This window comes from Saimiri boliviensis, chromosome 16, assembly GCF_048565385.1.
Source record: "Saimiri boliviensis isolate mSaiBol1 chromosome 16, mSaiBol1.pri, whole genome shotgun sequence".
Lineage (NCBI taxonomy): Eukaryota > Metazoa > Chordata > Mammalia > Primates > Cebidae > Saimiri > Saimiri boliviensis.
Window position 1 is genome coordinate 17,937,096 of NC_133464.1, and position 18,813 is coordinate 17,955,908.

An 18,813-nucleotide genomic window follows, 5' to 3' on the forward strand; every position below is an offset into this window, starting at 1 on the left:
AGGTAATGACAATTGTGGGCTACTCGTGAGTGTAAGGCCAAGGCTGGCATGACGGAGATACAGAAATGAATCAGAAACGAAATCTGTCCCCAAGGAACTTAGAGCTTATAAAGGAGACTACATTCTTTTAACTATGGTGCAAGGTGAGAGCCATTGAGAAACGAAATGGGTATCCAAACAGGGGAGAGATTTTCTCCATTTGGGACTCTGAGAAGACTTCCTGGCATAGCTGATATTTGGCCATTTGAGCCGAGTAGGAGGTGAGTATGTCGGGATGGCATCCTAGGCAAAGCAAATAGTAACAAGGAAAAGGTGGCAGGAAAGCACTAGATGTGACTTAGCTATGCATAGAGAAGAAGAGGAGATGGGAGGGAAGTGAGGTTGGTTGAAGCTGTTCATGGCACCTGCTGGGTGCCAGGCTGCAGCTGTCCAAGGGCATTTGGAGGGCATTGTATAGCCACTGAGTGTTCTTGAGGCTGGGCGTGCAGAATTGGAGAGCTGGGCTATGAAGGGCTTGGCCTAACCAGAGCGGGTCCAGAGAATCCGAGCGGGGGAGACTAGTTGTGGGTGTGGGTCATCCTGCATTTGAGTTTCCGCCCCAGGAGTCTTGGTTGTGGTGATGAGACCGGAGAATGAGTGGACAGATCAGTGGTTTGGTGGAGTGAGCAAGTGATCGGGGCCAGGGCCAGGGCCAAGGAAAGTCGGAGCACAGTGAACTCTGATAATGAGTGGACAGCGGTGGCATTTGGAGAAGTCAGAAAGACAAGCCTAGTGAGCACCAGTGGGCAGGAATAATAGCTTCATGGCCAAGTCCCTAGATTTTGGAAGCAGGCAGTCCAGATTCACAGCCCACCCCTAAGCCATGGGCTTGGGTGGCCTTGTCTGCCAAGTGCAGAGAACAGCCACGGCCATTGTGATGGTCCAGCAAGACACAAGCCACTGGGTAAGCTCTAGCCAGTGTTAGCCTCTAAGGTGGGCATGATGAGGTTAAGACAAAGTCAGCCAGGGGCAAAAGGGCAGGGCTAGGTAAAGGTCCAAGATCCTTTCTTCTGGAGACAGTGGTAGGAAACTGACAAGGTTGGTTTGTTTTTGAAAGCCTCCAACAAGTTCATGGGAAAGTCAGATCTCTGAGTGTTCTGACTCTCACCCTGGATCTCAGCTCAGGACAGGATCTGGGACTTGATCTCAGCTCAGGACAGGATTTGAAGACTAGACTCGTGGCTTACAAAGCACAAGCAGGCCAGGTCCTTCCCTCCTGATATGGAACATCAGCCTGCTTGTTTGAGGAGCTGGGGTTTGGCCAGCCTCACCTACCCAGCGCTTACTATGGGAACCACGTTCAGGAATCTCCCCTTCTACCAGAACTCTTCCTCTATACATAGAGGGAAACACATCAGAACCTGGCAGTTTATCCTGAACCCTAGATAAATAAGTCATAGGAATATCCCTGTAATAAAATAATAAATATGTGTGAGATGATTTCATGAAATTTTTCTTAAAAGTTTCCACGTGACCTTATTTTGATCACAAAGTACAATAAAATGCAAATGGTGTGACTTCCTAAAATCTGAAAATAGTTATCCTCCTTAAATCTCTATTTTTAGCAGTTCAAACTAGTAATACAGCCAATTTGTATGATTTTTTAAAATCTTGATGCTATATAACAAGTTTGAAAAGCATATTTTTGGTGGTCAGCAGCTGCGGTACCTGGCGGGCTTAAATGTTTCTTCCATGGCTATGTCTTCACTTCAGCATTAAGGTAGTCTTACTCAGTCATAGGCTGTATTCCAGAAGTTCACCTCAAAGTAGTTTAAGATGCATTTCTCCCATACAGCCAATGTTACATATGTTGACTAGGTTGCTGGCTAAGCTATAAGAACCTATTTATATGTACCTAAATCAATATGTCAAGCAATCAATCAATCAATCTATCTATCATCTCTCTTTTATCTATCTATCTGAAATAGTGTACTAGAAACAGCCTTTAACAAATTAAAAAAAACAGACCCTTTAAAGTAGGAAGCATTAAAACTGAGATACGCCTCTGTATCCCTGCCCTGCCACCTGATGAGCACGTGGTAACTGTTGGCCGTTTTTACCCTGGCCTGTCACCCGCTCCCAGGTCTGGTGGTAGAATGCAGTGACCTCCCCCTTGGAGGTGAAAGTGGAGAGCTTGTGGGGGGAAATGCACTGTATCAGTCTCCAGGCTGAAGGTGAGTGAACCATGCACCAACTTTGCTGGTTGCCTTGTATCCTGTGTCTAATGCCTGACCACCATCATTAAACTGTCACCCAAAACCCGACCCTCCTGATGAAGGACATTTCCTTCAGTTGATAGGATAGGGTTTGGTTTTAATGTCTGCTGCTGACAGGTTTCCTTGTGCATGCACATAACATTTCTCTGAGGAAAGTCACCCAAAGACCTCATCTACCCTGAGTGTGGTTGCTGTTCTGGGGTGAGACTGGGAAAAGCCCTCACTCATTTGCCCAGCAGTGGGACCAAGGCATTCTCCAGCCCTGGAACTTAAAATGCATCCATGCAGGTGTCTGAGAATGGCTCTCAGTCTAGCTGCTGACCTCTCTCCTGTCATTCTCCTTTTATTTTCCTGGTCTTAGCACTTGAAAACCATGGCGTTAGCACTAGGAACAAATGGGAATCCCAGGGCCTTGGGAATTTTATAGTTTTTTGTAGTTGAGATGTTTTCACTAATTTTGTTTAGCCACTTGATCAAAATACTTTATAACTAATGAAGATCTTTTGCAGTTGTGCCTTTGTGTTTTAAAAGGGTATTGTGCACTAGGTTGATGAATAAGAAACTTTAATTTTTTAAAAATGTAATTTCTGTAGAGTGTAGTTAATGAAAAGTACACAGAAATAGAAGATTCCATGAAAAGGCGACCACCTTTAACTGCCTCAACATTTTTTCCTCAGTAAATTCTTGCTGTTTAGGCATGACTAAAATACCATGGAAGTATATCTTACAAAATTATTTGAAAGGAAACTAATGTTACTTTGCTGTTGTCCTGTTTGTACTATTCTTATTTTTCCTTGTTAATAGAACAGGCATTCTCGTCGCACATACTGGAACCAATAGAAGAACTTTCAGAGGAAGAAAAAGGTAACAAAGGGCTTGCTCAGGTTTACCTGCACGGGTTATGTTTATATGCTAGAACCCAGGCCTGGAAAATATGAGCCAGTGGTTTTTATCCCAGTACTTCAAAATTAGGAAAGACATTTAGATTTGGATTTTACTTTCAGCCCTCATTGAGTATTCTGTTATTCTATTCTCTTAATATTCTGTTCTGTTTGCCCCTGCTGCATGGTATTCTTATGCAAGCAGATGAAATAAGAAATTACCTTTCAGGAAACTTGAAAAAAAATTTAAGTCTTTATTTCAATGCAGATTGTTCTGATGAGATGACATATTGACACACATGTGTGTTGTGCACCAGAGGATCTGAAAATATTTGTATCATTAGCGGTGATTGATCATACCCTTAATCTGAAATGAACTGGTGAAGTGCTTATTTCCAAATTATTTTTAACAGCAAGAAAAAGCATGTCTAAGTCCTTGATGTGGAATATTTATGTGCAAAACAATATCTTCATGGTGGAATTTGGGAGCTGTTGCAGGTGTTGGGAGATAATTATTACTGCTTACTCGTTTTATTTGATAGTTCTAATTATTTTCTATCAATTAGTTTTTTGAGTTTATGAAGAAAGGGTTTAATTATGAGGAACATTTTCTAATGCTAGATTTGTAGACTTTGAAAACAATTATGTTTGAATCAGTTTATCATAATCTTTTCTTATTTATTATAAGAATTCACCATATATCACTTCTTTAAGAGACAGCAAATTGTCAATACTTACATTGGTTCTGGTTTTGTCATATTTGTCAAGAAGATAAGTCAAACGATCTATATTCTAATATGTAAATTCAATATTTATTATGCCTCTTCCCTTGTTCTCTCAAAAAAACTGCCAATTTTTTTATTTTTATAAGGCTACAAATTGAGAATGGACTAAATCAGGCATATTCATAATACCTATATGATGTACACTTTCAATCTGATCTTGCTATGCTAATGGTCAGTAACTTTTTAATATTTGTATGGAGTTTATTTTGCTTCTATGTATCTTTGTAATTTGTCTTGACTTTCTATATTTTAGCAGATTATTTATTTCAGGATTGCATATCTTCTTGTTCAAATGTTTGGCACTGATTTTGTTCATGTTTGGCACTGATTTTGAAGAGTTTGGTTTTAGCTGCTTCATTTCTGTCTTATTTCTTTGTAATTGCTGTTCCAATGTTTAGAAACCTGCTTCTTTCAGAAACAAGAGTGACTGTAGGTACATTAAATTCATAAAGCTATAATAACTTATTGAGGAAAATTTTAGGGGTATTCTGATGAGCATAATCTTAAAATATATTGTCACCCTCTTATGAGGTCCTCAGCCTTGTTCCATTGTTAAACAAATAAATTGCTGGGTGGCTTATTCCCAGATATTTCCAGCAACTTAAAGATGGCCACAGCCCAGGCACCAAACAAGATCCTGCAGTCTAAATCGATTCCATAGATGCTGACTTGTTCCAGCTGCACTGTGGGCACCTATTTTACAATTGGTTGCCAATATTTAATTGTAGTGCAATCTACACAATTTAATTATCTATCATTAGGTGATAAAGTCCCTTCCAACTCAGAAATTCTGATTGTTTTTTGTTTTTTGTTTTTTTATTTTTTGAGACAGAGCCTTACTCTGATGCCCAGGCTAAAGTGCAGTGGCATGATCTTGGCTCACTGTAACTTCCGCCTTGTAGGTTCAGGCAAGTCTCCTGCCTCAGACTCCTGAATAGCTGGGACTACAGGTGCGTGCCACCATGCCCAGCTCATTTTTGTATTTTTAGTAGAGACAGGGTTTCACCATGTTGGCCAGCATGGTCTAGATCTTTTGACCTTGTGATCCACCCGTCTTGGCCTCCCAAAGTGCTGGGATCACAGGCGTGCACCACTGCACCCAGCCTGGTTGTTGTTTTTTAAAATTATTTGCTCTGTGCCACAATACAATACCCTGAAAATTCTGGGTGCATGGTCTGCTTAGCAACATTTAGCAGGGCTGAGCTGCCGTCACCAGCTATGGAAGCAACCTCCAGTTTGCCATAATCCCCCTCAACTCTTTTTGCCCCACATTGCCTTCTTTCCTTTGTGTAGGCATATGAGCTTCTGAGCCCCATAGGTTGACAAGAGATAGTGCTTTAAAAATATTGTCGTGAAGTGATTTTCAACCATCCCTTTTGGTTTTCCAGGAACAGGATGAACAAGTCTTACCCTATTTGAGCTCTGAAAAATGACACATTATTTCGCTTGCAAGTAACATGCTTCCTCTCTCCTACATACATATCATTTACTAATGTTCAAGACATAAAATCCCATATTCTTTGTAGAATCTGTGAAACGTGTCCAGAGGTTCATAGAAAAGATCACATAATTTCAAAACTGGAACTTCAGGTCATGTAGTTCATATGCATTTTAAAAATGACTCAGTGAGAGTTTCCTATAGGCATCGTGATTGTCCACCATCACCCGGAGTGGTCTTCTAACTTCCACTTCCAGATTTCACTCACTGCATCCCTCTGCCTGTGTTTTTAGAGTTCTTCCATTCAATGTAGGATGGTGGTTTGGAATCACTGACAGCAAACACCACCATTGGCTGCTGTCATATTTAGGAGGGTGGACTGGAAAAGAAAATCATCCTTGCCACGCTGCATGTGTTCAGCTCTGGTGGTAGATGGGAGAGTGCCAAGGACCATGGAAAACACCCCAGGGTCCACGTGCACCACTGCAGAAACCAGTGACTGCCTCCTTGGAGGTACATACTGGCAGCAGATTAATTGCCATCAATAAATTCCTCAGCTTGTGCTAACATTTTGCAGATAAGTGCCTGTGAAGGTAAATTTTGGCAGCAGTTTGCAAAAACACTGGCTTTTACTAAGAAGTAACTCACGCATGCATATTTCTGTGTACCTGCTGTTTGCCAGTTGTGCAGAGGCACATTGATTTTGCTGTTTTATAGATACTAGAAGGTGAGGGCCAGAAGGGATCTTAGAGACCATTTTATTTTCCAGAAACAAAACATAGTAGGGATTAAAAGCCTGCTTCGGGTTGTTGAGTTTAATTAGTGACAATATCCAGGTTTTCTACTGTCCATAGTTTAGTGCAAAGAGAAAATGGAGAAACGGAAACTGAGGTGGCCTCTATAGGACCAGCTAGATGACCTTTGGGGAAGTTACTCTGTGGCTGTTTCTAGTATCCTCATGTGAAAAATGAGGTGGTTCATTACCAGGTGATAGATAAAGTCCCCTCCAACTCAGAAATTCAGGGATTTTTAGAAATAATTTGCCTTGTGCTACAATTATTTGCTTACTATAAATGGAATGTTGTGTGTCTGATAAAACTGCTCGCATGAATAGGCTATTGTGCATTAGCCTGGCCATCAGCTTGCTTGCATTTTAAAATTTGTATTTGAAGGAAATGCCACTCTAGAAAGTTTTGTCTTGGTCTTGGTGAGCTATATGTGCTTTAACACATAAAATATTCAGCTGTGGTTGATTTCAAAGGGATTAATTCCACTTCCACATAAAAATTTACTTTATTTTTTCCTGCCGAGTCTACATCCTTTCTCTTGCTTTCATTGGCCAGTCCCAGCCTTGTAAGAATCTTTACCAAGGGTGCTCTAAATTCATAAATGGTTTCATTCATAAATGGTTTCCAAAAGCAAGTACTAGTATATAAGGTGAATTTGAGGACAGAGGGAAATGTGTGATCTGCAGTAATTTGGGGGAACTCAGTCACTAAAATGAACCTGTCATCCGAGTTGAGGGTGATCACAGACACATCAGCAAATGAATTTAACAATTAACGGCAAAGGCCTTACAGCTCTTCTAACTGTAGCCAGGTCATTCCAGGCATCGCTTGCCCCTGTATGTGGCCCCAAGTCCCAGAGGAAACAGGGCCCAGAGGCTCTCTTTAGGTGATGCTTCCGTGTACATCTTTCATTATCTGAGATACTGGCCAAGAGATTCTTTGCATGATTGGGGTGGGAGGCATGTCTATTTCAATGGTAACACCAAGACTTCCAGGTTCTCTCTTCGAATCTCTTTTTATTTTTGGCCCTAGACAGTTGCACACTTGATGGCCACCTAGAAACCAAAGTAAGTGACATAGTGGCAACAGCTATGATGTCTGTTTGTAGAGGTGCTTTTTTTGGTGGTTTCAGAACACTCACCAGTGTTAATAGCAGTATGAATGCTGAGAATAGCAGTATGAATGCTGAGAATATAAAATTTAAGATTAGTTGTGACTTTTAATATATAATTATGTGCAGTTTTATCACTTCAGGTTAGCAAGCTGCAATAGGGAAATGTAGAAAAGTGTTTTGTGCAGGATTTTTTCTTCTATTTAATGCACAAAAAAAGTTATTTGACTAATTTTGCTTCCAATAAAACTGTCTATTAATGTAATAGAAATATTTTCTAATGTGGGATTTGAACTATTGTTTAAAAAACATATTAAACAAAAAGGGATTTTGTTCAAGATCTCCTGCAAATCCAGGTACTATGGGTATTAAGAATGCCCTCTGCTGAGATGGGTGAGGCAGTGACAGAGATTCTGTGAGGCGGCCTGGAGCCCCACACCTAGAAAATGGCATTTGATGCCACCCTTGGTGGGCAAAACGCCCCTGTTAGGAGGTTAGACTCCAAAATGATTGTACAGTTGTCACTTTTCTCCCAGATCAGGCTTTGGACAGTCAGTAAGGGTCTGACCTGCCAAACATTGCATCTCTTTAATCAAGTCTTTAGTTCCTTTGAACATAAGGACTCAGATTTTCAAAGGTCATGCCATCATTCTTCTCCAAACTCTTTAAAACTTGACAATTTTTTTTAGTGGGGAATAAAAGAGGGATAGGGACGAAGTGCGAAGAGTATAGCCTGTTGTTTTTGGTTTCTTTGTTTTTAATCATAGGTTATTTAATACACTTTTGCTAAGACTTTTGTTATCCTTTTTCATTTTGGTAAATATTTTAAGGGGGATAATGAATTTTACATCTTGAAATTTTATATGTACTTAGCTTCTAGTAAGCTAAGAAAGTTTGAAAATTGTTTTATATTTAAAATAAATTGAAATGGGGTCTCACAGCTAATGCCCTTTTCAGTCTTAGCCCACCTGCACCCAGGTGAATTTAAAAAAACATGAAATAGGGTCTGACTATGTTGCCCAGGCTCATCTCAAACTCCTGGGTTCAAGTGATGCACTCACCTTAGCCTCTCAAAGTGCTGGGATTACAGGCGTGAGCCACTGAGCCCAGCCAAAAACTTTTAATTATTTAAAGTAAACTGGGCATTTTTTTTTTCATAAAATGACACATAAATTCTAACTGAGTGAGCTTATGGATGAATTTTTCAGGAAATAGTGATATAATTCTAGTGATAAAACGTTAAACTTCTAAACAAATTTTTTCCATCATGCTTCTATAGATACATATATATATATATCTGTAGTTGTAATCTGATTAAGCGATCCAGAGTCTTTAAAAATACTGAAGTTTTGAAGCAGACATAAAGTAGTTTTTAAAAGCTACATAGCTTAAGCATTCTGTATTGCTCTGAGTCACTAAGATATCCAAAAACTTTAAAATATCACAAATACTTGCTGCTTAAAAGCTGTGCTTTGCCGTTTTCTGCTTAGAGATTTGATGTATTTGCTTAATTTTTTTTTTTAACACATTTTAAAAACCTTATTTCAGGAAGGGAAAGTGAACAGAAATTAAATAACAAAATGCATTTAAGGAAAGCTTTGAAGAGTAACTCCTCCCTCACTAAGGAACTAAGAACAATGGTGGAGCAGAACTTGACGGAGAAGCTGGAAACCTTGGGGATCGACGCAGTACGTTCCTTCAGTTTTGGAATATTTGTTAGTTTTGCTATATTTTGTTTTCTAAGTTAGAAATGATCAGAGAAGAGAAGAGAGCACATCAATTCTGTCCATGTTTGGAGACCAGAGGCTCCTGTGACCTACTTTATTGATCAAACACTTGGATAGCATTCACTGAGTGCCTGGCACACTTCTAAGACCTTAACAAATATTAACTCATTTAAACCTAGAAACAAATCTCTGAAATAAATGACATTATTATCTTGACAGTTTACAGAAAAGGTAAGTAACTTGATTAACGTCACACAGCTAGTAATGAAGGAGCCAGGGTTTGTATCTAGGCAGTCACAGTGCTACTTACTTTCTCATGTTAACCTCAAATCATTGCCTATTACAAAATCAGTACTTCATTAATACATGTTGAATGAATGGACAAATGGATTGTATTTCATATTGTTGTCAGATTGAATAATTTTGTTATATCATATAGACTTTTTGCTTTTATATTTTTTCTTGACATACATAAAGATATAAATCTTAATTGAATAACTTCATTAGTTTATATGTATATAAAAGTCCATCTACATATGCATATATACACATGTATGTATATGTGCAAAGCTTGTGAGCACATATGCATGCATGGACACATATACGTGGATATGTAGCATATGTGTGCATGTAGATATGTATATATATATATATATATATATATATATATATATATATACGTATGTATCCATGTGTGTATGCAGATATCTGTGTATGTGTGTACACATTTGTGTCTATGTATATATATATAGATGTTTATGTGGTTTTCAGAGGTATGTGTGTATATGGTTATATTTGTGGGTATACATGTTTGTATACTTTTATGTATATATGTGGATTTGTATGTACATGCGTGTGTGTTTATGATCTATAACCAGCACCCAGATGATGAGACTAAAAATTTCTAACACTCTGGAAGACCCTGTTTTACATTCTCCTGGTCATTATCACCCGCTACTTCTCAATTGGAGGTAAAGGGTATTCGGATCTAGTTTTGCTTGTTCTTGAACCTCATAAAAGTGGAGTCATACACTGTGTAATATTTTATATCTTACTTTTGCTTATATTTTATCTATAAGATTCATGGCTGTTGTTTCATGTCACAGTAGTTTGTTCTTTGTTTATTGCCTTATAGCATTCTACTGTGTAATTACACTGCAGTTTATCTCTTCCCTGCTGATGGACATTTGTGTTTCTATTTGGGGGCTCTTCTTGGCTATTAATTCTTGTACATGTCTTTTGGTGAACATGGGCAATCGTTTTTCTTGAATACATATCTAGGGATGAAATTACTGGGTTAAAGGGTAGGCATATGTTTAGTACAGTAGGTGCTGTCAAATAGTTTTCCAAGTCTTTGTACCAACTCACACTGTCCCTAACAGTGTTGGAGAGTTCAGTTGCTCCACATCTTTTATCAACTCAGTCAGTCTTTTAAATTTCCACATAGACCCTTCTTAGGTGGATTTGACCACCCTTTGGCAGTAGAAATCAAAGACATTCATGGAATGTGTGGTTCCTGTGCAAATTGTTTCTTGAAATTGTAGTTTTCCATGTTGGTGGTTTGCTAGTGGTTTTTGGGTTTTAATTTTAATTGGGACATTTTCTTTTATCCTAAGATTATTAAAACATTCTCTTGGTTTTTTTTTCCTAATGCTTGGAGAGGTTTTCCTGGTTTTTTGTTTGTTTTGTTTTGTCTAATTTTGTTTTTGTCTATGTGAGCTTTAAGAATGAGGTTTTAAAACAGTGATTTGGAGAGCTGACTTAATTTCCAGTTGAATCAGGTGTCCCAGTATCATTTGTTGCATAATCCATTTATTTAAAAGGATACTTTTGTCATAGAGGAAATCCCCATATATATATTTGGATTGGTTTTTGTACTTTCAAATGTTTTACCTTGTTTTTTTTGTGTGTGTTCCTTTACCCACATCATACTAATTTAATTAGTGTAGCTTTGTCCTGTATTTTGATATCTTGTATAGGCCATGCCTTCTTCATTGGTCTTATTTCAAAAATTTATTGGTAATTCTTCCGTATTTTGTTTTCCAATGAACTTTAGGAATAACTTTTTAACTCCCAGAATAACCCTTATTGGGATTCTGATTGAAATTGCTTTAAATTTTGTATATTAAGTAGGAAGGATTGACATTTGTACCGTATTAGATCTTACCCTCCAGCTACATGGTATAGGAAGACAGGCATGAGACAAATGATTGCAAAGACAAATGGGAGATCTCTAATGATAGACTGTATGAAATGAAATAAAGGAAAAGTAGAGGAGGGGCTTGACTGAATAACTGAGGTCAGAAAAAACTTCTTCTTGGGGGTGGTACTTTGTCTGATGATGGAGATTTCTGTCCTGGGTAACTGGGTGGGTGGTGGGGCTACTCTCTTGGACTGGGAAGGAAGGCTGAGGGAAGCAAGGGGGATGAGGACAAAGACGATAGGTAGGTGTGTGTGTGAGTTGAAATTTCGTGAGTTGAAATATCCCTTCAACTAGTTTTCTTCTGTCTAGATTCTTGTCAAATCTAAGTGACATTTCTCAAATTGTCTCTTTAATTATGCTATTTTCATAGTTGAAAATCACTTCTGATGACTTCCTCTTCCTTGTAAAATAACCTTTCAGCCTTCTGGCTTGGCATGCAGTCTCTTCTGCTGGTTTCATCACCCAGGTCTTTGTAAGCATTAGCCTGTGGGACATGCCTTGCCCGTTTCTTCCTTGACACCTTCCTTTCTAACAGGTGTCCCTACCCTAAGCCTGCCCATCTGGAAATTTCTCCTTGTTTTTACTAGTTTGACTCTACCTGTCCTTCAAGCCACAGCTCAGCCTCCCCTTTCAGCCTTCTTTGGCCACTTGATGACCTCTCTCTCTGGAGTTCTTCTAGCCTTTGTAGACTCATTTGGTCCTTATGACACACATCCTTGTTGGTCAGCCAGTCACAAACATGCACATGCCTCATGTGCCTCACTGAACTCATGGCCCCTCTGGGGCCAGGACAGTCTACTTGTTGGGGAACTCTTACCCTCTACACATAGCTGGAGCCTTGTAAGGATGGATTGAAATGGCACAGTTAATGCTGATATATGCCCATGAAATGAAACTTCCCAGGCTAACTGGCCAACTTAACATCTTATTCCTTCAGGATATACATGGTATTTCAAGTGAACAATTGCATAGAGTACTAAAAAGTGTGGAATCACAAAGACGTAAGCAAGAAAGAGAAATACCTAACTTTCATCAAGTTCGAGAATTCCTTGAACACCAAGTCAGCTGTAAAATTGAGGAGAAAGCACTGCTATCTTCAGGTAAGCTTGTTACTCACTGCAAATGGGAGCTTAACTGAACAACTTTTTCTTTTATTCTTCTTTTTTCACCACAAGATATCATTAAACAAATTACTATAATTTTAAATGGTTAACAAACTTTGCTACTTCATTGACAACTCTCTTATTGTTTGTACTATTCAATGCTGGGTCTTGGATTTTGTTTGTACAGTAAAAACAAAGCAACAACCCTAGAGTCTGGCTTTAAACCCTAGAGATGGGATTGTTAATTTCCATGGCAGCATTGGGGGTATTATACCGTTTACCTTTGCTTTTCACTTGCTGATCATAAAGGCAATGGAGACTCATGAATGACACTATATTCCAGATAAGTATATTATTTCTCAAATGGATACCCTTTCAACTGGAGAAGTACCCAAAATGATACAACTTCCTCCCAAAAACAGACAACTGATTAGACAAAGAGCTGTTTCTACTGATAGGACATCTATTTCAAAGTGAGTATTTCAGCCCTGAGATTTATTTTACCAATGTTTGTCTTAGCTCAGGCTGCTTTAACAAAATACCACAGACTGGGTGGCTTAACAGAAATTTACTTTCTCCTCATTTTGGAGGCTGAAAGTCCAAGATTAGTATGCCAGTATAGTCAGGCTCTGGTGAAGGCTGTCTTTCTGCCTTGCAGATGACTGCCTTCTTGCCATGCTTTCAGATGGTGGAGATACAGCGAACTCTGATCTCACTTCCTCTTCTTATAAGGCATCAATCCCAGCATAGGAACCCCATCCTCATGACCTCATCTAAGCTTAATCACCTCCCAAAGGTCCCCCAGATACTATCATACTGTGGGTCAGATCTTCAGCATATGAATTTGGAGAAGGGGTGGGGACAAATACATTAAGTCCATAACAGTGTTTGGTCCAACAGAGAATCATACTTGTCATTCCTACCAGTCTCTTGTTGACACTGGGAGAGTTTTCTTGCTGCTCTCCCTCATTAATATGTGTTAAAAGCAAAAATCACCAGTTCCATAGAAATGTATGTTAAATTATATTATTAACTTATGTAATTTAGAAATATTTTTCTGTTGTTTTTTAGAATTAAGAAAAATATCATGGAAGATCATTTTCCCAGAAAGTCTTCAACTATTACGTGAGTACTGACAGGGATAAGAGAGTCATTTAAAAAATACTTTTCACTGAACATTCCTTTCATTTTAAAGTAGTATGCTCATTGTTGTTGACTGAAGCCATAATTATTTAATATCATAATTTGTTATTCCTTTGTGATATGTTATTTGTGACATGTCTTTGTTTCTTTATCAGTTATTATGTAAGTCAATGGTCCTTAACCACATTGTGGACTCACTAAGAAAATGGACACCTGAGTCATTCTTATAGCCACTCCCCCCACCCACAATGTTGAGTAACTCAATAAGCACATTTAAATTAAATGTTGAGTGTTGAGTTTTTATGGCTAGATCCGTGACAGTGTAAGTTTGTTTTAAATGTAATAATTTAGTGTCCTAGCTTTTTGTAGAATAGTGACCCTAGTAGACGGTCATTATTAGGTTCTCTTAGGATACTAGAAACCCTAGCCCAGTTGCTCTGATTTAGTTGACTGCTGTTTTAAGCCTGTTTTCTTATCTGTAATATGGGATGTTTTAAGCCTCAATTTCCTTATCTGTAATGTGGAATAATGCCACCTTTTCCACAAGATAGTTCTTCAAATTAAATGAGAATTTATGAAGAGGGCTTGGCTCAGTGCTTGGCACTTGTGGGCACTCAATAAATTGTAGGTATGTTGCTACTAATTAAGAGTAAGACTGCGGGTGTTGAACAATGAGAACACATGGACACAGGGAGGGGAGCACTACACACTGGGGTCTGTTGGGGGGAAATGGGGGAGGGACGGGGGTGGGGAGGTAGGGAGAGATAGCATGGGGAGAAATGTCGGATATAGGTGAAGGGGAGGAAGGCACCAAATCACACTGCCATGTGTGTACCTATGCAACAATCTTGCATGTTCTTCACATGTACCCCAAAACATAAAATGCAAAAAAAAAAAAAATAACAATAATAGAGATAATCATTGCCTTATTCTGGAGATATTCATGACATAAATATCTCTTCATTGAGACACTCTGTAGTAGAGACAATAAGCAATGATTCACCTTTCAAAAGCACTTTTCTTATACATCTCATGGGAAGAGCATTATTTCTTGGGATGCAGTGTGAGTGAATCAACATGTGCAAGTCTGACATCTGGAATTTGGGTGCCCAATAAATATTATTTAAATGAATGAACACTGCTGTGAACTTCTATTTCACTTTAAAATGGGGGTGATAATTCATGTGATGATACAAATGAAACTGCATGTAAAAGCTTTTTACAATAAGGTGCAGTATAAAAAAGCTGTAAGTAATGACATCATTTTAAAAGATGTCGTGGTTTTATTGAGGAACGTTTTTCTTTGAGAAATGCTTTTCTTAGGTGTGTGAAAACCAAAATTATGAAGAATATACACGTTTGGGTTTAGAGGAGACAGGCCCCAGCTTCAGCCCATTTTGATAAACATGCCCCGTGGCTGGCAGAGATCCGGGCGTGGGAGGACACCTCGGCCATGGGTGTAACGTCTGGCCTGGCAGCCATCTTGGCCATGGCCACAGAGGCACTTGTGTTCACCGGGTATTACCTGAGAAAGTTGTCACCACTTTAAGAGGCATCTCTCTTAATATCATAAATCCTAACACGTTAAGGAAACAGCGCCTTTGTCTCGGTGTTTGTTGATTTGTGTAGCACCCCTCCCTTTAGTTCAGAGGAGGAGCAGGAGGACGACGACCTCATCCGGGCATACGCATCCCCAGGGCCACTTCCTGTGCCGCCATACGCATCCCCAGGCCCACTTCCTGTGCCGCCATACGCATCCCCAGGCCCACTTCCTGTGCCGCCATATGCATCCCCAGGCCCACTTCCTGTGCCGCCATCGCAAAGCAAGGGCAGCTGCAGGAAGAACGCAGTCAAAAGTGACGCGGACGGGACCGAGGGAAGCGAAATCGAGGACACTGATGATTCTCTCAAGCCCGCAGGTGAGCTGTTACCTTGGAAAACTCTCTGGAAACTTTATCTAGGACAGTGGTCCTCACCCGGTGCACTGAGCATTGGGAGTCTGAGCTGGAAGGCTGTGCGAGGAATGGATGCAGTGGATCCCAAAGGCACCCACAGAAAATGGGCAGGGTCTCGCAGCCGACCGGCATTCCAGTTGAAGGAGAGGAAGGAGTTGGGGATGAGACCTGGTATATTAGTTTGCTAGGGCTGCTGTAATAGTACCATAAACTGGGTGGCATAAGGAACAGAACCTTATTGCCTCACAGTTCTGGAGGCTGGAAGTACAAGATCAAGGTGTTGGCAGGGTTGGGTCCTGTGAAGGCTACAAGGGAGGGTCTGTTCCACGTCTCTCTCCTTGGCTTGCCTTCTCCCTGTGCATCCTCACATCTTCTTGCCTCTGAGTGCATCTGTGTCCATATGTCCCGTTTGTGTAAGGACATTGGATTAGGGCCCACCCTGATGACCTCACTTTACCTTGATCTCCTTTGCAAAGACCCTGCCTCCAAATAAGGTCACATTCTTAGGTATGGGGGTTAGGACTTCAACATATGAATTTAGAGGGGCACAATTCAACCAGGACACTGGATGATGACTATTAGAATGGCTGGTCTAATACACTGTGCTGCCTCTTGGAGCTGGAATACTAAAGGAAGATAGGATCTTAGTTTGTCACTGCAGATATTTACTGAAGAGAAGTAGAACTGATGGGTAATTATTTTTTTTTAATTCTGCTTAATGCAATTTTTAAATTATGCATTTTAAACATAATAAATGTAATTTATTATGTTTAATATATTGTTAGATATAATTTATTGTGTATAATGTATATATATCATGTATTTAGATAGATAAAATATAACTAATTCATTTAAAAAGAATTCATATTGTTTTTGAAAATACCCATATGAATATTCCACTCATGCACGTTATCTCACTGGAATTAATTTCTGACCACCCTTGAAAGAGATGATCTTTCTTTGATTGAAAACGATAACTTTAGGCCAGGCACAGTCACTCTAACCTGTAATCCCAGCATTTTGAGAGGCCGAGGCAGGAGGATTGCTTGAGCCCACTAAGACCAGCCTAGGCAACATAGCAAGACTGTGTCTCTATTTTTTTTAATTAAATAAAATGAAAACTTTATAGCTCATAGTCTCAAGGATTATGATTTTTTAAAGGATTGTCTTTAATTTTTTAACCCCAAAGTACATCAACTGATTTTATTTTAATAATACATAATTATTTGCAAAGCTTAGACTCTTTCAAAGTTTTCTATAAGGTTATTTTGGAACTGAAGATAGATGAAATTTTTAAATATTTCACTTGACTAATTTCTATTGATCTTATAGGAGCCTCCATTAAAACACCAACTGAAAAAGTTGAAAAGATGTTTTCACATCGCAAAAATGTGAATAAACCAGTTGGTGGAATTAATATTCCTGAGATGTTTATCAAAAAAGAAGAATTACAAGAACTAAAGGTGAAATCACTTTTACTTGCTAGATATACATAAATTTGTCTTTTTTACAAATAACACCTTAATGATCACCCTTTTTGCAGTGAAATATAAAACAGATATTTAGCTGATACAGCAGAGGTTGAGATTTTCATCTTTCTTGTTCTCAGTATTGCATTTCTTTCCATTCCATAGAGAGTCAAAGATATTGGAGCCAAAGATAATGGTAATAATATATAATAAGCATCACACTTTCCAGGTTTTCAAGATCTTGTCACACATATTATTTGATACTTTGCAGATATCAAATGGTTTCTACAAAGAAACTTGTGACTGGCCAGAATCTTGGGGGCCTTCAGATCTTCTCCACTACCCTAGCATGAGGTCTTAGAAACTTTTTAGGGTTTAGTCCCATTTGGGAGCTGAAGTGAGAGCTGAGGCCACGCTCCTCTGTCTGCATTAGAGAAGTCCAAACATTTTCCCAGCCGTTCTAACAGCCAGGAGGCCAGAAGTGTTTCTGTGGATGGAGCTCTCCCATTGTATTTCTGGGCACAGTTCACGTGTGTTGACTGGTCTTCCAGTCCAAGGCATTTTGTCAAATTACTTTTATTAGTTAATACTGGGTGCGTTACCCAAGCCAAAAACGACAGAAAGTCCTGTGTCATTCAAGAGAGCCAATGCATCTTTCTTTAGGAAGGGTATGGTAGAACTATGTGCTCCTTTCGATTGGAGGCTATTTCTGCAGGCCTTGGTGTGATGCGCCCACAGTTAGATGTCATTATTATCACAGGTAAAAACTGAGAGCAGGCCTCACTCCTACTTCAGAGCACCCTGACTTTTAGAGTTTCATACCCCTACAGTGTATTTCTGGAATTTTCTACGTTCATGATTAGTAAAGTAGGAAACACATATTTCCATGGCAGAAATGAAAAAGAGATGATTCAGATTTCAAAATACCAACTTCCAAATCCATTTCATTGCCCTGCAGAAATGATTAGATTTGGAAATACTAACCATTCCCCAATTCTTATGGTTCAGTGTTAGCTGCTCAGTCTAACCAACAAAATGATTGAGGGGCACCATTTTTTAGAGAAACATTAATTATTCTCCATGCCTTTCTTTTAGTGTGCAGATGTGGAGGATGAAGACTGGGACATATCATCCCTAGAGGAAGAGATATCTTTGGGGAAAAAATCTGGGAAAGAACAGAAGGAACTTCCACCTGTGAAAAATGAACCACATTTTCCTCATGTGCTAAACGCCTGGGGCGCATTTAATCCTAAGGGGCCAAAGGGAGAAGGTTCGCTGCTTTCCCCTCTAACACAAGCTCAGCCCATTTTCTTATTAGTTGTGCTTCATCTTTATAAATACCTAATTAACTTATGCTAGTATACCAGACAAAAAGGAAAGCTGTCAATGCGTTCTTTGTTATTTAAGTAAGGACTGGATATGTATAACTTACTGATTCGTATATATTTACTTATTTAATTGTAGGCCTAATCTTTAGTCTTTAAATTTAAAAAAAATTATTTTTATTTTATTTTGAAACAGGGTCTTACTGTCACCCAGGCTGGAGTACAGTGGTGCAGTCATGGCTCACTGCAGCCTTAACCTTCTAGGCTCAAGCAGCCCTCCCACCTCAGCCTCCGGAATAGCTGGAACTACATGCACATGCTATCATGCTCAGCCAATTTTTTAATTTTGATTTTTGTAGAGACAGGGTCTCACTAGGATGCCCTGGCTTAAACTCCTGGACTTAAGCAGTCCTCCCATTTCGGCCTTCCAGAGTACTGGGATTACAGGCATGGGCTACCACTCTTATCCCCCAGATTGTTTGTATTCTTTTTTTTTTTTTATGATATGGGGGTCTTACTATGTTACCCAGGCTAGATTCAAACCCCTGGGCCCAAGCAATCCTTGTGCCTCAGCCTCTTGAGTAGCTGAGGCTACAGAAGTACACCACCATGCCTGGCTTTTATATTATT

At 39.3% G+C, this 18,813-nt stretch overlaps 1 protein-coding gene across 3 annotated transcripts in view; it reads left to right on the forward strand.

Annotated features, from left to right (window-relative positions):
- DZIP1 (DAZ interacting zinc finger protein 1) overlaps nucleotides 1-18,813 on the forward strand; it is a 60,554-nt gene that overhangs the window by 39,042 nt on the left and 2,699 nt on the right. For 2 of the 3 annotated variants that reach the window (XM_074387535.1, XM_010338796.3), the window contains 8 exons: nucleotides 3,060-3,119; nucleotides 8,807-8,946; nucleotides 12,126-12,288; nucleotides 12,635-12,764; nucleotides 13,363-13,416; nucleotides 15,064-15,353; nucleotides 16,722-16,852; nucleotides 17,954-18,128. In XM_074387535.1, coding sequence (XP_074243636.1) covers nucleotides 3,060-3,119; nucleotides 8,807-8,946; nucleotides 12,126-12,288; nucleotides 12,635-12,764; nucleotides 13,363-13,416; nucleotides 15,064-15,353; nucleotides 16,722-16,852; nucleotides 17,954-18,128 — 1,143 coding nt within the window. The remainder of the gene's footprint in view (nucleotides 1-3,059; nucleotides 3,120-8,806; nucleotides 8,947-12,125; nucleotides 12,289-12,634; nucleotides 12,765-13,362; nucleotides 13,417-15,063; nucleotides 15,354-16,721; nucleotides 16,853-17,953; nucleotides 18,129-18,813) is intronic. The other variant, XM_074387536.1, reaches the window with a different exon arrangement.